We start from the raw sequence: 21,275 nt of genomic DNA, 5'->3' as shown, positions 1-21,275 counted from the left end.
CACGAGATACTGTTTGATAGCATTTTACCCACTCTGGAACTTCTTTCAAAATTGGAGTCAATCCTCTCAAACCCCGCTGCTGCTTTATCAACTAAGCTTATGTAGTATTCTAAATCCTTTGTTGTCATTTCGACAATCTTTACATCATCCTCACCAGGAATAGATTCCATCTCAAGAAACCACTTCCTTTGCTCATCCATAGGAAGCAACTCTTCATCCATTACAGTTTTATCGTGAGATTGAAGCAATTCAGTCACATCTTCAGGCTCTACTTCTAGTTCTAATTCTTTTGCTATTTTTACCACATCTGCAGTTACTTCCTCCACTGAAGTCTTGAACCCGTCAAAGTCATCCCTGAGGCCTGGAATGAATGTCTTCCAAACTCCTGTTAGTGTTGACATTTTGACCTCTTCCCATGAATCACGAATGTTCTTAATGGCATCTAGAATGGTGAATCCTTTCCAGAAGGTTTTCAATTTACTTTGCCCAGATCCATCAGAGGAATCACTGTCTGTGGCAGCTATAGCCTTACGAAATGTATTTCTTAAATAATAAGACTTGAAAGCGGAAATGACTCCTTGGTCCATGGGCTGTAGAACGGATGTTGAGTTAGCAGGCATGAAAACAACATTAATCTCATTGTACATCTCCATCAGAGCTTGTGGGTGACCAGGTGCATTGTCAATGAGCAGTAGTATTTTGAAAGGAATCTTTTTTTCTGAGCAGTAGGTCTCAACCGTGGGCTTAAAATATTCAGTAAACCACGTTGTAAACAGATGTGCTGTCATGCAAGCTTTGTTGTTCCATTTGTAGAGCACGGGCAGAGTAGATTTAGCATAATTCTTAAGGGCCCTAGGATTTTCAGAATGGTATATGAGCATTGGCTTCAACTTAAAGTCACCAGCTGCATTAGCCCCTAGCAAGAGTGTCAGCCTGTCCTTTGAAGCTTTGAAGCCGGGCATTGACTTCTCCTCTCTAGCTATGAAAGTCCTAGATGGCATCTTCTTCCAATATAAGGCTGTTTCATCTACATTAAAAATCTGCTGTTTAGTGTAGCCACCTTCATTAATGATCCTAGCTAGATCGTCTGGGTAACTTGCTGCAGCTTCTACATCAGCACTTGCTGCTTCACCTTGCACTTTGATGTTACAGAGACGGCTTCTTTCCTTAAACCTCATGAACCAACCTCTGCTAGCTTCAAACTTCTCTTCTGCAGCCTCCTCACCTCTCTCAGCCTTCATAGAATTGAAGAGAGTCAGGGCCTTGCTCTGGATTAGGCTTTGGCTCAAGGGAATGTTGTGGCTGGTTTGATCTTCTATCCAGACCACTAAGACTTTCTCCATATCAGCAATAAGGCTGTTTCGCTTTCTTATCATTCGTGTGTTCACTGGAGTACCACTTTTAATTTCCTTCAAGAACTTATCCTTTGCATTCACAACTTGGCTAACTGTTTGGCGCAAGAGGCCTAGCTTCCGACCTATCTCTGCTTTCGACATGCCTTCCTCACTAAGCTTAATCATTTCTAGCTTTTGATTTAAAGTGAGAGACATGCGACTCTTCCGTTCAGTTGAACACTTAGAGGCCATCGTAGGGTGAATAACTGGCCTAATTTCAGTATTGTTGTGTCTCAGGGAGTAGGGAGGCCCAACAAGGAAGGAAAGATGGGGAAAGGGCCAACTGAATAGTCACCACATAAGCAGTATTTATCAGTTAAGTTCACCATATTACATGGGTCTGGTTCATGGCACCCCAAAACGATTACAGTAGCAACATCAAAGATCACCGATCACAGACCACCAGAACAAATACAATTTCAATGAACAAGTTTGAAAGAGTGTGAGAATTACCAAAATGTGACACCAAGACACAAAGTGAGCAAATGCTATTGGAAAAAATGGTGCCAATACACTTCCTCAATGCAGGGCTGCCACTTTCAATCTGTAGCACATATAACATCTGCAATACAATGAAGTAAAGTACACCTGCATTGTGTCAACCTTCAGATTTTGGTTATATCTTTTTGGGAGGTTTAAAGTATTAGTTTTTCATCTCAAATTCTTTACATAGAAATTGACCACCCTCTGAAATAGTAAGTGAAGTAGCACTTCAAGTTTTTTCCTTCATGAAAATATTGCTGGAATAGAAAAATACCAAAAGTCTTAATCAACTGATTTAACCTTTCCATGCTCGAATAAAGATTTTGAATGTAATTCTTTTTCTTCTACAGAAATCAAGTATTGGTAATACATTATTTTTTCTTAGCAAATCAAAGCAGCATCCGATCACACATTATAATACCAAAGAAAACATCATATAACTTAAAAATGTATTTATACTCTAGCTCAAGACAATCCATTCACCTCCATTTCTACTTGAAAAACGCAAGACAGAAGTAAGTTTTTACTGGTCTACTTTTCAAAAACAAGGACGGGTAGCTGTAGGGGCCAATGCAGAAATTACAGTTGTCCTTTATCTGCTGGAATGTGACTCACAGACTGTCACCCCTTTCTAACTCCTGTATGTTGTCACACTTAGTGCTTTCTTTGCCCTGTTGATACGTACGAAGCTGCTCCATGAAGCCAGCATTTGGACATATGGAAGGCCTTGCATTCTTCACCAAAGAAAAAGCACTGGTAAATGAGAGTTCTTCAGAATTCATCAGGAATCCTATTACAATTGCAGCAGCCCTGGAAACTCCTGCATTACAATGAACCAGAACCACTCCATCCTGCAACAAAATCAATGAAAAACCTCCATTATTCACTTGGAAAGGTTACTAAAATCACTTGTACACTCTTACACTACTTGAAATTATAAAAGAAGGTTCATTTTATTAATTTGACTCAATGTATTCAATTAACAAAATTTAATTCACTGGGCAGCCCGGGTGGCTCAGTGGTTTAGCGCCGCCTTCAGCCCAGGGCCTGATCCTGGAGACCCGGGATCGAGTCTCACATGTCGGGCTCCCTGCATGGAGCCTGCTTCTCCCTCAGCCTATGTCTCTGCCTCTCTCTCTCTGTGTCTCTCATGAATAAATAAATAAAATCTTAAAAAAATATATATGTAATTCACTGTAAGCAACGAATGGAAAATAATCCGCCAATCAACCAACCAACTTCTCTTCCTACCCCTCCTCCCCCCGGGAATGAAATGCTTTGACAATGTATTTGGAATTTTGAAAAAGTATCTTTTATCAAACTGAAGTAATCTACTACATATAAGAGCCTAATAAACTTAGTAGATACATATCTATAACTAAGAGAAAAGTCACAGGTCATGTATGTGCAAACTTTTTTTTTCAAAAAAAGTTTTAAGACTTTATTTGAGGGATCCCTGGGTGACGCAGCGGTTTGGCGCCTGCCTTTGGCCCAGGGCGCAATCCTGGAGACCCGGGATCGAATCCCACGTCGGGCTCCCGGTGCATGGAGCCTGCTTCTCCCTCTGCCTGTGTCTCTGCCTCTCTCTCTCTCTCTCTGTGTGTGACTATCATAAATAAATAAAAATTAAAAAAAAAAAAAAGACTTTATTTGAGAGAGAGAGAGAGATCTCATGTGAGAGAGCAAGCACAAGTGGGAGGAGGAGGCAGAGGCAGAGAGAGATGCAGGGTCCCCGCTGAGCAGTGAGCCTGATGCAACGTGGGGCTCGATCCCAGGACCCCAGGATCATTACCTGAGCCAAAGACAGACACCCAACTAACTGAGCCACCCAGGCGCCCCTGTTTTCTTATATATATACCTATTTCCAAATTTTAACTGCTTCTGTACGAGACGGGCTAACGCCAATACTCACTATACATACATGGAACTTTTCTGTGTATAATAATAGCTCATTTTTATGAGATTAGAGACATTTCAAAAATCGTGTTTCAGTAAGTGATGAATTTCCTAGTAAGGAAATTCTCTCAAAACAAACCAGATGTTCCAAACAGACCCGGAGTGGTAAGCGAAATGAGAGATACCAGTCAGTCATTTTTAGTATTTCCTGACTACATACTAGTCATCTCTGTTTTGAGCCATAATATGCCTTTGAAAATGAAACCAGATTTATTTTCAGTCTTTTACACTATACATTCAGTGCCAGCTCATGTTTAATGTTAGTATTTTCTTCTTTCTTATATCTTGTATGTAACAGCTACCCTTCTGTTGCTTTTCTACAGCCTTTGAATTGACTTATTTACCTTTTATTACTCTTTGGTATCATACTGTCCTTGCAAGTATTCCCACAGGGGCTCCTGGGTGGCTCAGTCTGTTAAGTGTCTGGCTCTTGGTTTCCACTCAAGTCATGATCTCAGGGTGGGGAGATCGAGCCCCATACAGACTCTGTACTCAGCGAGGAGTCTGCTTGAGATTCTCTCGCTCTCCTTCTACCCCTCCCCAACTCGTTTTTTTTTTTTCCCCACCTCATTCTCTTAATAAATAAATCTTAACAGAAAAAAAAAAAAAACTATTCTCAGAAAAGTTATTGGCTTTATATCCCCTTTCCAGAACTCAAAATAATAATAATTCAAAAACTTATAAAGTGGGGCAGCCAGGGTAGCTCAGAGGTTTAGTGCCTGCCTTCAGCCCAGCGCATGATCCTGGAGACCCAGGATCGAGTCCCACGTCAGGCTCCCTGCATGGAGCCTGCTTCTCCCTCTGCCTGTGTCTCTGCCTCTCTCTCTCTTTCCATGTCTCTCATGAATAAATAAATAAAATCTTTAAAATAAATAGATAGATAAAAACTTATAATTTTTTCTTTGCACTGCTGTTGTCCTCTCCCTGGAAAGCCTTTGTTCCTCTTCTTGGTCCAGCTAACACTGGCTTCTGTTCTAAGAAGCCTGTCTCTCTCTGAGTGAGATGGGGTCGGGGGAATAGCTCAGCTATCTTTGGGCACTGTGTCCTTAGTGCAATTTGAGGCACATAGTAGATATTCCATAAATGTTTGCCAAGCAAGTAAATTAATTTTGTTCTCCATTTCCAAGAAGAAAGTGTTCTCCTACAAATTTGAATCACTGTTTTGCTATGCGCAGACAGGAATCATGTTATAGTATTTCCAGTTTATCAAGCATCTTCTGTTTTCATGCTGTTGTGAATAAATTTTCAACTAGACCTTAAGCTCTTTGAGGGCAGCAGTATGTACGTATCCCTCATATCTTCTCAGAATAAGTAATTAATATTTATTGACAGATTAATGAATCATGTTTAGGTTTTTATTTTTTTTATTTATTTATTCATGAGAGACACAGAGAGAGAGAGAGAGGCAGAGACACAGGCAGAGGGAGAAGCAGGCTCCATGCAGGAAGCCCAACGTGGGACTCGACTCCAGGTCTCCAGAGCCTGGGCTGAAGGTGGCGCTAAACCGCTGAGCCACCTGGGCTGCCCAAGTTTAGATTTTTAAATGAATCTTTTGAAAAATAAAAAAATATCAAAACGCTACCAGTAGTTATGTCCACATGGTCTAAGAAGGGTGAATTTTTACTTATCTTTGTATTTGTCAATTTTTCTACAATGACATAATTTACTTACATCATGTTTTTAAAATCACATCTCATAAAATGAGTAATAAAGTAAACATGGAATATCAAATACATATTTTGATATTAACAAAACCTTTTGTACATAAAAAAAAAAAGGGAGTCAAATTTTCATAGAAGAACTCTTACGACCATACAGGTTACCCTACTATTGTTCCCTCATGTGTATTTCTATCCTTTCAGGTATAAACCTAACACATAATGCATGACACAGATAGTGGAAAGGCAGAGAAACCAAACAACAGGGTTTTCACAAGTTCAGAGGACAATGAGAAAACACATGGGAAACCAGAAGAGATCCCATTTGGCAGCTGCAGGTAAAAAGATAAAACAAGCAAGTAAGGCCTAGAAAGGTAGTTTTGAAATACTCAATTCACTGAGTAATCACATTTAATAAAAATCTGCATATGCAACAGAGAAAGTTACAAAAAGATCTCTTCTAGAAAAAAAAAAGAAAATTCAAGAATTCCATCGCTCAAACTAAGTATGTATTAATCTGAAGAGTAAAGAGTTTTCAGGGCAAGGAAATACTGGCTGAGGTTAGGAATGCATCATAAAACTGCTTGAGAAATCAGAATAGATTATGGAATTCCAGCACATCTTGTAGCAGAAACATCTTAGGTACCTCCTCAGATTCTCTTGCTGCCATCATCTCATGGGCTTGCTGCACCTCAGCTGCCACCCCTGTGGCCAACTGCTCCCCTTAGGTCTGATGAGCATTGCTTGCCTAAGAAGGCCTGGCTCTTGCCCTGTGCTGGTCTCTGCATAAACAAGTACACCCTGAACTTCTGAACGTGGATGAAAAGTCAGACCACAGGCCACTGAGCTTGGCTCCAAGGCAGCTGCTGAAGGAGTGGAGTGCTGTCACCGGGCGTTGGGCGACCAGTCACCACCCCCTGCCCCTCCCCGTGGATAAACTTTGACCAGCCTAGTGCAGGAGCTGACAGAGCCAGACAGATACGTGCTCTCCCCTCTCCCTCCCAAAGTCGGTGTGGAGGAGTGATTTCTTTGCACTCCCTGCGGGGAGGTGACTTATGTGGCAGAGCAGATACACCTGCTGAGCACCCGACTGTGTCACAGGCAGCTCACGGTGCACTGTGCTTGGCAAAGTAAATGTACCAGCTCACGTGGCTGCGCATCCTGTCCTGAGTCACTTCCCTTTCTACCCACTCTCACTGCCCGTGGATTCCACCTCTCACCTGAAGCACCAGCTCTTAATCTTGGTCTCGGGGTCTGTGTTTTAGGAAACCCAAGCAAAGGAAACATCTACTTAACTGTTACCCTTTCCACTTGCAACATGGACACATCTTCAAACATGAATATGCATTTGGATGATGCCTACATTTTTCTCTTCCCATGTAAGGTCTACCTCACATCTCCCTAGAGAAGCAGCTAACATGGAAACGTTATCTTGTTTATTTTCGCACTATCAGCCGGCACACTGGAATGGTATGATCTAGACCCTATAAAATTTTTCATGAGAGAAAACACTGGGCAGTATTAGGTCTTGAATCAGAAACTCTCTTCCTCTTCTTTTATCTAAATACCTGCTATTAAATAAAGCTGAATGGCAGCCATTTTGCAGATGACCTAATGGAAAGCACCTAGAACAGTGCTGGGGATGTAAGGCATTCAATAAATATTACTAAATAAAAGGAAGGAAGGGAGAGGGAGGAAAAAAAGGAAGGAGAAAAGGTAGAAAGGAAATCATTAGCCAGAACTCAGCTAAGCTGGATTCTGATTGTTAGAGGTGCCCCAGGGGAGTTAACTTTACTCTGTAAGTGCTTCTATCTATTTCTCTCACATGAATTTTGTAAGAAATTATATACTAACTAAAAATGATGTCATTTCAAGGTACAATTACTGGTAACAGCCAACCTAGACGCCCAATGTTGACTTGAATCTATTACCAAAGTTGAAGCATTATATTATCTGTTGGTCTTTTGAGGTCAGAAAACCAATGGACAGCTTCTGAACAGTGTTTTCATACAATATCAGTAAAGCAATACACATATAGTCCTTAGAGCAGCCTATAATTTTCTACTGTTGAAAATGCATAAATTCACTACTAGCCCTACCACAGCCACAAAAATGCATATTAACCTTTGTAAATACGTTAAGAGGCCTACAGCAGCATCTATCCCTTACTCCACCTTATCTTGCAAATTGGTCAGAGGGCAGGTGGTTATAAATCATCAAAAGAAATCTAGCATATATAAACACAGGGAAGTTCAGTAAATGGAGAATTTTGTCTCCTAACACTTCTCAGGAAGCCCAGGAAGATGAGAAATTAATGTTAAGAGTAAATATCTCATTGAGGGGCACCTGGCTGGCCCAGCCAATACCACATGCAACTTGTGATCTCAGGGTCAGGAGTGCGAGCCCCACACTGTGCAGAGAGATTACTTTAAAAAAAAAAAATCTCACTAAGAAAAAAAATTGGAGAACTAAATAGTTGTAGATGTTCATGAAAGATTGTTGGAGGGGAAATTTCATAGTGGTTCTCTCTGTATTCATTTCAAAAAGAATAAAGATTGGAAAACAGATGGTCTTTTAAAATTTCTGCCTTTGAAGAACCTGTGGATCACAATAAAACTTACCTTTGCTTTTGCTTGTTCAATAAATTCAAAACATTCTGGAAAATAAGACAGGATATTGGTTTCAGGAAGATCCAATATAGAAATGCTCTTATATATAAAGTCACCGAGGAAAGCATTTTCAACTCCATATGCAACATTGAGAATGTGAGTCACCTTAAAGAAAAAAAGAGGATGGTTTTTAACATTCTCTAATGAATTAATACTAGGCTGATCAAAAAGAGAATGGCATGTTGAGATCTGTAACAAGAATAAACAATTTAGGCATCACTCACTTGAATAATTCTTGCAGGAAGCCTTCTCCGACTGCCCATCCCTCGCCAGAAGTGCTAATTCTACATTCCCATGGCACCCTCTACTTGCCTTAATTAGGCATTTTGAGATTATTTGTCTCCCTCGAGGTACCAGAAACTCCATGAGGGTACAAACCATGTTTGGTTTATTATTATTATAAGTAAGTACTGTTGAGTAAGCAGTGACTTTAGCACAGAAAGTACTTAAAATACTTGTCGGGAAAAAAAAATCAATGATTATCCACGTAAAAAACATGAATAAGGAAAGTACATCAGTAACACAACCTTCCCTTTCAATAATTATTTCCCAGTTTTCCTTCATATTCTTTATACATATGATGGTTCTAAAGTGTGCTGCACATTAGAATCACTCAGTGAGTTTGTAAAAAATGTCAAAGCCACCAGGCCTCAAACCCAGAGATTCCCATGAATTAGTCGTGTTGAAAGGACAGTCACAAAAGATTTTCTTTCAAATGGTACGCAGAAGCAACTTTCTACTCCATCTATGCATTTGAATTCCTTTCCTACAGTCTACCAAGCATATGGAAGGAGCCAAGCGGAAAGTCAATTAGAAGAATCCGAAAGCTAAATGGATCAGAAAAATAAGGCCCTGTTTCTTGTCGTGACATGCCTCTCTGTACTCTTCTTTTTCTTCACATGGGTGTTAGGTTTTGCCTATTTCCGTATTTTCACGTATTTCACGCATATCTTAGAATATCTGTCCAGCTGTGCCTCTCTTGCCCCACTGCCCTCATAGTTGCAACTCCAGCAGTGCCTTACTCCTCCTAGCACAGCTGACTAGATTCAGACACTGGACTTAAACAAGACTGATCAAATTATTTTTAGAAATTTAAAAAATAGGTGTATAAGACAGCTAGAGTGGTCCACAAACTTCAGAGCTTTAAGACAGCCACTTTCTATTAGTGCTCAAATAAGCTGAAAAAAATTCTGCTCCTAAGAATAGATGTGCAAAGAGAGGCCGTGACACCAGTGGGAGAGAGGGACCCTCTTGGATGGCAATCGATTCTCTAGCACAGCCACTCTCTGCCCCCAGAGATCCCCCTGAATCATTATACACATTCTCCTTCCTTCCTCTGGTGTCTGTGCTTCCCAACGCAAAGAACACTGGTTAAGACACTACAGGAGTTAGGCCTTATGAAGAGAAAGCCACAGGCCATTACCTGCCTTGTAGAAGACAACAGAAAAACCCTCAAATGTCTACTAAAAAAAGACTTTTTAAAAAATATTTTATTTATTTATTCATGAGAGACAGAGAGAGAAGCAGAGACACAGGCAGAGGGAGAAGGAGGCTCCCTACAGGGAGCCCAACATGGGACTCGATCCCAGGACCCCAGGATCACACCCTGGGCCAAAGGCAGATGCTCAACTACTGATCACACCCTAGGCCCCAAGAAAGACTCTCGAATACAGAGGAGATGGGAGAACTAGAAAGAAAGAACATTTTTAGAAGATAAAGTCTTAAGTGTCCTCCTGCTTTCCCCAGTGAAGTCTTATCTATGTCAAGTCACTCAACGCCAGTATACTCGTGACCGGGATTATGATTTTGCCCTTAATTATATAACATCTTCCAATGTTTCACATTATTGATGTGTCTCCCTTGTCTTTACGACTATATTCTACATTCCCAAAAGACCAGGAAAGAGGTCTCTTATATACAGATGTACTCATGCATGTATATATATCTCACTATCTACATATCTTCACAGCATTATGGAGAACACCAAATGCGAATCTTAGGAAAACCTGCTGAAAGGTAAAAGTACTTTATGAATATGGTGGGTTACCAATGCCTGGGGAGTTTAGTTGTTGGGAAATACAATTTACGTGTGTACTGATTGGTTCTGATTTAAAAAAAAATTGTACTGAGTTACAGGTGGTGGTGGGGATGGGGACCCAGTCTAAAACTCTTTCCAGTAATTAAGCCTACTTCCAAAATGTAGTTATGAAGGTCCTGACTAGAGTGGTTGCCCTTGGGTTGCCCTTTGTAACAGGGATAGTAACAGCCCCTTTACTGAGAACTTAGTACGTGCCAGGCATATAAGTTATCTCACTTAATCCTCACATTTAGGCATTATTATTTCCAATTTTAATAAACTTTCATATTTTGAAACTGGTTCAAAAATCGTAACATTATAAAAAAGAAGCAGTAAGAAGTCTTGCTCTCACCCTGTCCCTATCCACTCCATTATCTCCCACCCACATGGTAACTACTTTTGTTGGTTTCCTGTACATTCTTCTAGAGCATCTTTAGGCAAATCATTTATCCCCTTTCTTACACAAAGGGAACACCTTGGGTTCCTCTCTCACTTAAATATGTCCTGGAGATTTTCTCACATCAGTATTTACAGACCCTTTTCTTGGTGTTTTTTTTTTAATAGCTATACAGTATGTGGGTGCCCTCTTGTACGTGATGTCTGAGCTCACGGGTGACTTCTGCCGCCTGCCCAAACGCCAGTGTACCCGCATTACTGCTGGGAAAAGTTGCGGCTGCTGGAGTGGACCTGGAGCGTGTGCGCGTGTGGCACAAGCTGGATGAGCTGTTTGAGCAGGAACGCACCGTTCGCACGGCCGTGACTGACCGGGCAGGATTACTGGCCTGATGCTGCACCACACGATCCAGCATGACCCGCTCACTACCGCCCCGCGCTCCAGTGCTGACCGCTGAGCCTCACTGGCCCCGAAGTCCCCAGGCCCTGCATTCCAGGCCCGGGAGCCCCCCCGAATCCCCCGTTTGTCTGCTCTGCCATTCATCTGTTTCTTCAATGGTCCCTGAGTTTCTCCCTGTGCCCATCCACCATTTGACTACCCAGATGCCCTTATCAGAGGGTCTCAGGATTTTCTTCTGTTCTTGTCTGTCCCTCTGTCTCTCCATTCTCTGTGCCTGGGTGGGACTGTGGAGTTTGCTCACTGTTGCCTCCCCTCTCCCTGGTTTTGTTAATAAAATTTTGAAGAACCAAAAAAAAAAAAAAAAAAAAAAAAAAAAAAAAAAAAATTTATTCTATGGTGTGAGTGTACTATTAGTTAGCCAGTTCCCTCCCTATCAATGAACATGTGGGTTGTTTTCAATGATTTGCTATTATGAACAATACGGCAGTAAGTAACTTGGAACATTTTATGTTATAGTCTGTTTTCTATTTTCCATAGAGCTTTATAGGGCACACACCAGGCACTCAGATGTGTTATTAATAAAGCAACTATTATTACTGTACCTGAACATTAAAATGAAATTCCTATTGAAATTTCTGAAATGATCCTCCACAAGAGAATTTCTATTCATTATAGCATTTAAGTCCTAGAATAGCCCTTTGAAACATGCCATGCATTTAAATCAATAATCTAAATTTTGCCAAATTGTGAAACTTTTCACTAAACCCTCTTATTCAGCTGCCTAGTTTACCTTTGCTTCTTTTAGGCATCTAACAGGGTCACATGTACAGAGACAGAGGGACCTTTTAAACCTGCTGGGTTCACATAGCCAGGATGAACGTGAATTTGAACTAGCGTATTGTAAGAGGGGCTAGATAATGAAACACTTGCCAATGAATGAACTTATCAGTTTTTCTATTTTGCATTTTTTCCCTAAGAAAAACTAATTTATTAATGTAAGCAAGACTTTGAAACTTGTTCTACTTATGTTAAAATATTAATCTAAGAAGCGCCTGGGTGGCTCAGTTAAGTGTCTACCTTCAGCTTGGGTCATGATCCCACGGTCCTGGGACTGAGCCCCAAGTCAGGCTCCCTGCTCAGCCTCTTATTTATCTGACTTTGTGTCAAATAAATACAATCTTTTTTTAAAAATATTGACCTAAGATAGATCCTATTAGGAAATAACAGTAACTCTCATATCCTTATGTGATTCCAGGCCATGATCTCTTATTGTCATGCAGTTATTATTATAACTGTTACTGCAATCTCCTGCCAACTAGTCTCCCCACCTTTAGTTTGTGCAACACTCCAATTTATTTTCTATACTTCCTCTGACAAGCAATTTTCCTAAACTGCCAATTTAGTAATCTGGTCTCTTCTCTGGGTAAAGACCTTCAAAGACTTTGGCGTCAAGTCCAAAGTGTTTACTGTGGCTTACATGGACTTTTGGGATCTGACTCTTGCTTCTATCTCTGGCCCTATTTCTTGGTATCCTCTTTCTCACTCTCTATTCCTGGGCTACTGAACTTTTTTTTTTTTTTTCTATCTCTGAAAGCTTTAGTCTTTCTCTACTTCTAGGCCTCCACACAAATCATTTCTGTCTGTTCCCTCCCCATCCCATCAGAGCACACTTCAGTATCATTGCCTCCAGGAAGATTTCCCTGACCTTACAATCCCTAACCCAACCCAATCCAAACAAACATGGCTGAAGGGCATCATCTCATACACTCTCCAATCGCACCTGCATTTTCCCATCAAAGGACATAGTACTCTGTCCTGAAGGTACTTATTTGTCTTTCTCCCCTCCATGTCCCTCAGATTATAAGCATCATGTGAATAAAAACCTCTTGCATTCCTCAAACCATAGCAATTCCATGATGCTGAAATATTGCTTGACAAAACAATTCTTTTAGGCTGAAATTCTTTTAGGAAATACTGAAATAAGTAATAAATCACATCCGTTGAGGATGAGAGATGGCACTGGGGAAGAAGTGGTATGTGAGGTGGGGACTTGGACATGGGTAGATCTTGGACAAGAAGAGAGGAAAGTCTATCCCACACATAGGAACTACGTAAGCACAGGCAAGAAAAAACAATTCAAAGTCAGGTTCATGAGGATACATGAAGGGAAACAATATAAAACTGGAAAGCTGGGTTATAAATCCACATATTCTAATTAGGTACAATAATTTTTGCAACTTTATTAAAATGGCAACTAAAAAATGTTACCAATTAAACTCTGAAATAGGGAGGGGCTCCTTGGTGGTGCAGTCAGCTAAGTGTCTGACTCTTGGTTTCAGCTCAGGTCTTGACCTTGAGATTAAGCCCTGCATCGGGCTCCAAGCTAAGCAAGAAATTTGCTAAAATTTTCTCTCCCTCTTCCTCTTTCCCTCCCGGTACTTGCTCATTCTCTATCTCTAAAAATAAATTTTAAAAAACCACCACCAAAAACTCTGAAATGGACTAATAACTTCCTAAATACCTGTAATAATTAAAATACTTCCTATACACGGTGCCAGACCTGAAGCATTTTTTTACCTTGTGCTTTTTCAGAGTATCCAGATCATGAGCAGCATCTTGTGACCCTATAAGAAATAAATCATATCACCATGATCATAAAAATAATCATCCTTTTTTTAATCTAATTTTTACAATAATCCTATTTATTTATTTATTTATTTATTTATTTATTTATGGAAGAGAAAAATTAATTAGTTTTATTAATGCTACTGAAACTATTTTAGTTTTATCATGAGTTAATGTTTGGCTTTAAAAATAAAACTTGGGAGGACTTCAACGCAGCACTTAAAAGACAATTTAGAAATATTCATTAAGGGGTGCTTGGCTGGCTCAGTTGGTTAAGCACATGCCTTTGGCTCAGGGAACCGGCTTCTCCTGCTCCCACTCCCTCTGCTTGTGCGCTCTCTGTCAACCAAATAAATAGAAACATTGATTAAAGAATATTAATTTTGTATATATCTTGTCTTCTAAAATCCCACTTCCAGCAATTTGTCTCAAAAGTCCCTGGTATTGCAAAGATTAGCTATCAGGATGTTCATTATAGTATTGTTTATAATACAAAAAAACAAACAAAAAACTCCAAAACAAATAAAAATTTTCAACCAAAAGCCTAATAATAAGGGTTGGGTTAAATAAGATAGGGTACATTGATGTAGTGAAATATACCATTAAAATGAGACTGCACAGGCACCTGGCTGGCCCAGTGCATAGAGCATGTGACCCTTGATCTCAGAGTCATGAGTTTGAGTCCCACATTCGGGATAATTTACTTAAAACAAAACAAACAAACAAACAAAAAAACCAACGAGAATACAGAAGAATATTTCTGGCAAGGAAATATATATTCTCCATATATTAGGTGATGATACCATTAGGTTACAAAACACCATCATCCATTTTTATAAAAAAAAAAATATATATATGTATATGCCTAAAAATGAACAGGAAGTACTTTGAACAAAATATTTACAGTGGGTTTACCGGTGATTTTTCTTTGTCACGCTCGTTTGTGTTTTTTACAATACATACCTATTTCTTTTGTAACTTGAAAAAGGGTATTAAAAAACCACCCACAAAATGACTTGGTGCCATTTGGCTATGGAATACCCAATAACTTAGAGCAAACACTGCTGGTCCCTGAATTCCACCCACATTCCGTGTACCAACAGGGCCATCCCCTTGTACCAGTTCTTCCTGTCAGAGCTGGCTCTCCTGATCTACCAAACTTGGAAAATGACTCTGGCTAATAAGCAAGATCAAACAGGAGATAACTGGTTAAAACAAAGTGAGTTAAAACATTTGAAAACACAGGGCATTTATTATTTAAAGATTTCAAATATTTTACTTTCCTAAATTAGGATCCATTTCTATGCACAATGTTTTTCTCACCATACCTACCTGGGGAATCTGCCAGCTTCTATTATGTGATTTTAGATAGCTGAGAAGCCAGCAAGTACACTGGTTGGCCAATATTCTCCTAGTAATCTGAAACACACTGGTTTCTTACCAAGCCTACACTTAACTCTATTCCTAAAAATTAGTCTATCAATATATCAACATCTGTTAAAGCTGGATGGTGGACACGTAGCTTTCTGTAGTATTACGGTCTGTAATTTTCTATACATTTGAAATACTTAGCAATTAAAAAATAATTTTAGTTTCCTGCAGGAAGTTCTAACCACCTCTGGGGGAAAAAATGGCTTCTAATAAATTCAATGCAATTTAATTTAATTATTTAAATCATCTTTTAAATAATAATTAGCTCTTCTCTGCCTATTTCTTAAAATAGCAAAAAGAAAATTAAACATGCATAAATGAAATTTTTTTAACCCTAAATTGCCATTATTATACTTACCAAAGCTAGATACTTTGATCATTTCCATTAAACACATACACACCAACACAATAGGTTGATCATACATCAGAATTGGCTGCCACATTTTGAAAGTCACTTCCAGAATATGAACTCTATTGCAACAAATCTATTACTCCTGAGACCAAAAAAAAATGCAACTTGTATGCTCTGCCTTTTCAAGCAGTAAGAAAATCATGAGTGTGTTAATAGGTGGGACAACAATTTAGTCAGCATAAATGGATTTGAGGTAATTGGCTTGTACGTGTCATCTAATATTTGGTAGTATTAGAGTTCAAGGTAATTCTCTCTAAATTCTAGATATAAACATCAGCTTTTCTCCTTTTATAAGTGGTTGCTTTGTGTTACAGTCCTGTGTTAAATTTTTATTGGAAAGATACATAATTGGGCAGTCCGGGTGGCTCAGCGGTTTAGCGCCGCCTTCAGCCCAGGATGTGATCCCGGGATCCAGGATCCAGTCCCACATTGGGCTCCCTGCATGGAGCCTGCTTCTCCCTTTGCCTGTGTCTCTGCCTCTCTCTGTCTCTCATGAATAAATAAATAAAATCTTAAAAATAAATAAATAAAATAAAAATATAATTTGCAAAGCTTAGGGCAAAAATGTTAAGAGCTTTTTGTTGACCTGTTAGATAGTTCAAGGGCCTACATAAGATTTTTGAGGTGCAGAAGCTGGTCTGAATTCATGAGCTACCTGAAAAAGATTATTTTTATGGCTTTCCTTTATTCCCCACCAAAACCAAGTTATTTTATATAGTGCTGGGTGGGAATTGTGTTGCAGTGAAGAGATGAAGGAAGCTCTTTGAAGCAAACCTAGAAACAATTCCATCTCCAGAGAGAAACTCAGTCTGGCCAGAAACAACCCCTGCATCACTCATGCGGAAGAATTCAGATGTCATCATCCAGGGGTCCCTGGGGGATAAGGCACATGTAACCAGGCAGTAAAAGGTCCATCTACCTCTCACAGGAGAGGCTGTACCTGATAAAAACATATCCCACTTCCTGGTCCAGAGAGGAGCCCATGGAAGCTCTAATTCCACAAGTGTCTCTCCCAGAACTTTCCCAGGATTCTGGGAAGGGCTCCAAGGCCAGTCTGAGAATATTACCTTGAGCAGCTCACTTTGGCTAAGCCTAGATTTAAAAAAAAAGAAAATCACAAGCAAAGTTCATGAGAGAGTGAAAAGATTATTTTAAAATTCTACCATAGTGGGGCAGCCCGGGTGGCTCAGCGGTTTAGCGCCGCCTTCAGCCCAGGATGTGATCCCGGGATCCAGGATCCAGTCCCACATCGAGCTCCCTGCATGGACCCTACTTCTCCCTCTGCTTGTGTCTCTGCCTCTCTCTCTGTGTGTCTCTCATGAATAAATAAAATCTTTAAAAAAATAAAATAAAATTCAACCATAATATTTTAAACCATTATTGCTACAACGGAAGCTGAATAACCAAAAACGGTGCCTGGGCGTGTTTTCCTTCCTAGGAAGGGTGGTGTGAAAGTCCTGGGTAAACCTTTCAGACTAGCTAAATGACCCCTTAATTTTTCACTGGGCTTTGGAAACTAGCTGGGGACATCTATCTGAAATGCAAGATAGCTCATGGAGCGATTCGTGCACCGCATAACACAGTAACAAATCCAGTGTGAGCTGCGATTTAATTTGTTTCAAAGACTTTTCACCACCTCAGGATAACCCTGTGAGAGAAACAGATACCTTGGCCTTAGTTTTACAGGCAGTTTCTTGGGGAACCACAGAGTATGAAGGACTTATGCTAGTTCATCTACCAAGAGGCCGAGCAGGACTGAAAACCTGACTCCCTGGGGCATCCTAAACCACAGTGTAGACCAGGAGTGGATCAGACTCGGGCTAGATGCCCAGCTCTGTCATGTACTATGTGTGTTACCTTGTGCAAAGTACCTAACCATTGTTAAATCCAGTTCCCATCTGTGAAACGGAGCTGATCATCCCTACTTTCTTTTTTTTTTAAATATTTATTTATTTATTCATGAGAGACAGAGAGAGAGGCAGAGACACAGGCGGAGGGAGAAGTAGGCTCCATGCCGGGAGCCTGAGGCGGGACTCGATCCCAGGACTCCAGGATCAGGCCCTGGGCTGAAGGCGGCACTAAACCACTGAGCCACCCCGGCTGCCCCGATCATCCCTACTTTATAAAGAGAGGTGGTGTTTTTGTTTTGTTTTGTTTTTAAAGGAGATGCTGTGTGCGCTGCACAACAGGATGTGGCTATTTCTGACGCCCACCAGCTCAGGGTTTGTTTTACTCAAGAATGCATATATATGGACAAATCAATGGTCTTTCCAAATCATAATTTCTCTATTCACAAATGAAAAAGAATCCAAATCTACTTAACACATTACTGTCTTTTTTTTTTTTTTTTAAAGGACTAGTGTAGGGGATCCCTGGGTGGCCCGGCAGTTTAGCACCTGTTTTCAGCCCAGGGTCTGACCCTGGAGACCCGGGATGGAGTCTCACGTCGGGCTCCGTGCATGGAGCCTGCTTCTCTGCCTCTCTCTCTCTGCCTCTGTCTCTCATGAATAAATAAATAAATAATCTTAAAAAAAAAAAAAAAAAAAAGACTACCGTAACAAACTCTTGCCAAGCCAACAGGAGGTGTGTGTGCTTTTCACACCTGTGCTTCATTTACTATCTGTGGACCACGCACTGTATCGAGAAACAATATTCTCCACCACACAAGAAATCATAAAACTGGGATGCCTGGGTGGGTTAGGAGTTGAGCGTCTGCCTAGGGCCCAGGCGGGGGTCCTGGGATCGAGTCCCACATCGGGCTTCCTGCATGGAGCCTGCTTCTCCCTCTGTGTCTCTGCCTTTCTCTCTCTGTGTCTCATGAATAAATAAATAAAATATTATTTTAAAAAAGGGAAATCATGGGCAGCCCCGGTGGGTCAGCGGTTTAGCGCCGCCTGCAGCCCAGGGCTGACCCTGGGGTCTCAGGATCGAGTCCCGCGTTGGGCTCCCTGCAAATGCAACGTGGGCTCCCTGCAAATGCAACGTGGACACGCTATCCTGCAGAGAAAAAAAAACAAAAAAACAAAAAAAAAGCACCAGGACGTAAGCTGTTCTCGAATCCAAGATCCAAGCAGCAGGTGCGGTGCGCTCCCAGCACCTGGGCTTCTGGCGGGTTATGCTGTGGGGCAGACACCACCCGCCGGCCCTCGCCAAGTCCCAAATCTAAGAAATAAGGAGACATTTCGGCTTTTCGGGAAGCTGCCTGATGAGACTAGAGCACCGCGCATCCGGGGGGGGGGGGGGGGGCGGAGGCAGCAGCAGGTGCGCGGACTCACCCAGCAGCAACCAGGGCTTCAGGACGGCGACCCGCAGGTCGAGGCTGAGGTCCGGCACGAATCCGCAGCTGCCCCCGCGGCCCGGCGGCCCGGCCTCCACCACGACACCCCGCGCGCCGTCCCATGTTTCTATGGTGGTCCTCCCGGTCAGCGAGGTCACCCGGGTGCATTGCTTCCGGAGGCCCTTCCGGGAAAAGGCTCTAATTTCCTGGCTCAAGGCGTGCATCCCCCGCGCCCCCTGCGCCGGCCCGCGACCCGCGGCCGGCGAGCCCGGGCGGAACCGGAAGCGGCCGGGGAGGAGCGCCGAGTGCGCCTGCGCCTGCGCCGGGGGCGTCGCCGTCGCTGTAAGGCGGCGTCTGATTGGCCACCGCCGCGCCCCGGGGGTCGCTACTTCCGGCGCCCGCCCCTGCCCCGCCCCCCGCGCTGGGCCGGCCGCCGGGCTCCTTCCGGCTGCGGTTGGCTCTGGCTCTGTTTTTTTTTTTTTTTGTAAGATTCTCCTTACTGGTTCGCGAGGGACGCCGAGGCGCGGGCAGGGGGAGCGCAGGCGCCCTGCGGGGCGGTGATGCGGGGCTCGGTGCGGGACCCCGGGGCACGCCCCGGCCGAAGGCGGAGCCCCCCCCCGCCGCCGAGGCCCAGGCGCCCCCAGGTCGGCCTCGGTTACCCCCGCGGGAGCTCCGGGCGGGCACTGCGGGCGGAGCCGCCCCGCGTCGCTGCGGACCCCGCGCAAGGGCCACGGCGGCAGGCGCGGGACGGGGCCAGGACGCCCGGGCTCCTCCGCGGAGACCCCCGCGGGACACCCCGTCCTCGGGGCCCCGACCTGGGCGCGGGTCCGCCCCTCCGCGGAGCCCCCTCCCCCCGCGGAGCACACCCCCGGCCGCGGGGACCCCTCCCCCCCGTCCTCGGAGCCCCCCCGCGGAGCCCCCCCGGAGTCCCCTCCCCCCCCGCGGGGCCCCCTCCGCCGGCGCCGCGCTCCGGGGCGTTTGCTGCCCGAACGCTGCGGGTAGATTGGCGAGGTAAAGCCGCAGAAGTCACGCCGCTGTTCTCGGTGCGGCTGAGACGAGCTCGGGTCTCGCCCCCCGCCCCCACGTTGACGAGCCGGAGCCGGAGCCGGAGCCTGCTTGCGGCGCATGCGCGCTCTTCGAGTCTGCCTTACGCGGCTGCGGGAGCGCTCGGTACCCGTGGCCTCGGCTGCGGGACACGGTCCTGCTTGCGACGGGACGGCGCGTTTTGCAAACGAAACCACGAGATTGGGGCAGCGGGTGGCGCAGGGGTTAGCGCCGCCGTCGGCCCGGGGCGTGACCCTGGAGACCCCGGATCGAGTCCCGCGTCGGGCTCCCTGCGTGGAGCCTGCTTCTCCCTCTGCCTGGGTCTCTGCCTCTCTCTCTCTCTCTCTCTCTCTCTCATATATGAGTGAATAAATAAAATCTTTAAAGAAGAAATCACAAAATTAAATACGAATGTTCCTTACCCCGCTTATTAAATGCTCTTACTAAGGCGTGTATTTGCACTTGCATACGGTGAAGACGTTGCACTTAACAAAAGCTCCCCCCCCCCCCCCTCCACGACATACCCGACTTTTCCTCGTTTTGAAGTTTTCTGCTGTGGAACTGAAATAAACCAAGCTTCTCCCTGTTGGAGAACGAGCCCCAACACCCGGCCATCCACCGGGCCCTCCAACATAAAGAGCTGGAAAAAATGCTTTGCACCATCTCCACGACCACAGGTTCACCAAAATCAACTCTAAGCACACATTATTCTACATGTTGATCATACAATGATTAGGGGATCCCTGGGTGGCGCAGCGGTTTGGCGCCTGCCTTTGGCCCAGGGCGCGATCCTGGAGACCCGGGATCGAATCCCACGTCGGGCTCCCGGTGCATGGAGCCTGCTTCTCCCTCTGCCTGTGTCTCTGCCTCTCTCTCTCTCTCTGTGACTATCATAAAAAAAAAAAAGGGGGGGGGGAGCCCTATTAAATATTGAGCATTTCCTACTTGCTAGGAAGGGTGCTTGCAAGCAAGCAGTTTTTAGGTTCTCAGTGCTATCCATCAGGTGCTTAACGGCGGTTTACACACATTATCCCATCTGATCTCACCACAAGCCTATTAGGGACATAGTATAATCATCTGCATTTTACAACTGAGTGAACTCAGACACGGAGAAAGCAAATAACATACCCTACACTTCACAGCTCCTAAGTTTATAACTACAAATAAAACCTACGTTTGTTTTAATCCAATGCCTTAGCTCTTGTTTTCTTTGAAATAGTGCCTCACTCCCCCCAAAATCACAGCTAACAAATACTTATCCAGCATCTGCTATGTGCCAGGCACTATCACAGTCACTGGGGATGTAGCACTGAATAAAAACAAATCCCCTCTTTCGTGGAGCTTGTATCCAAGTGGAGGGAGCAGATGGATAGACAATATATAACCACATTAGGTCATGATTTAAGTGCTGAAAAGAAAAATTAAGTGAGTTAAGGGAACAGAGTGAAGGCACAAT

At 43.3% G+C, this 21,275-nt stretch overlaps 1 protein-coding gene across 2 annotated transcripts; it reads right to left on the bottom strand.

Annotated features, from left to right (window-relative positions):
• Positions 1-1,682: 1,682 nt before the first annotated feature.
• On the bottom strand, positions 1,683-20,251 carry DUSP19 (dual specificity phosphatase 19). 2 transcript variants are annotated; one of them, XM_041723367.1, is made up of 4 exons: positions 18,774-20,181; positions 13,608-13,654; positions 8,113-8,265; positions 1,683-2,728 (listed from the first exon to the last, which is right to left on the bottom strand). In XM_041723367.1, the coding sequence occupies exons 1-4, from the start codon at positions 19,900-19,902 to the stop codon at positions 2,489-2,491; spliced, it is 1,569 nt and encodes a 522-aa protein (XP_041579301.1). In that variant the 5' UTR covers positions 19,903-20,181; the 3' UTR covers positions 1,683-2,488. The 2 variants fall into 2 exon arrangements, with proteins under 2 accessions (XP_041579301.1, XP_041579302.1); XM_041723368.1 differs by having other exon boundaries at positions 2,525-2,728; positions 8,113-8,147; positions 18,774-20,251.
• Between the last annotated feature and the right edge of the window lie 1,024 nt (positions 20,252-21,275).

The sequence above is a fragment of the Vulpes lagopus genome, chromosome 11, assembly GCF_018345385.1.
Source record: "Vulpes lagopus strain Blue_001 chromosome 11, ASM1834538v1, whole genome shotgun sequence".
In the NCBI taxonomy this organism is placed as follows: domain Eukaryota; kingdom Metazoa; phylum Chordata; class Mammalia; order Carnivora; family Canidae; genus Vulpes; species Vulpes lagopus.
The sequence above is the reverse complement of the archived record's forward strand: the minus strand, read 5'-3'. Positions and strand labels throughout refer to the sequence as shown.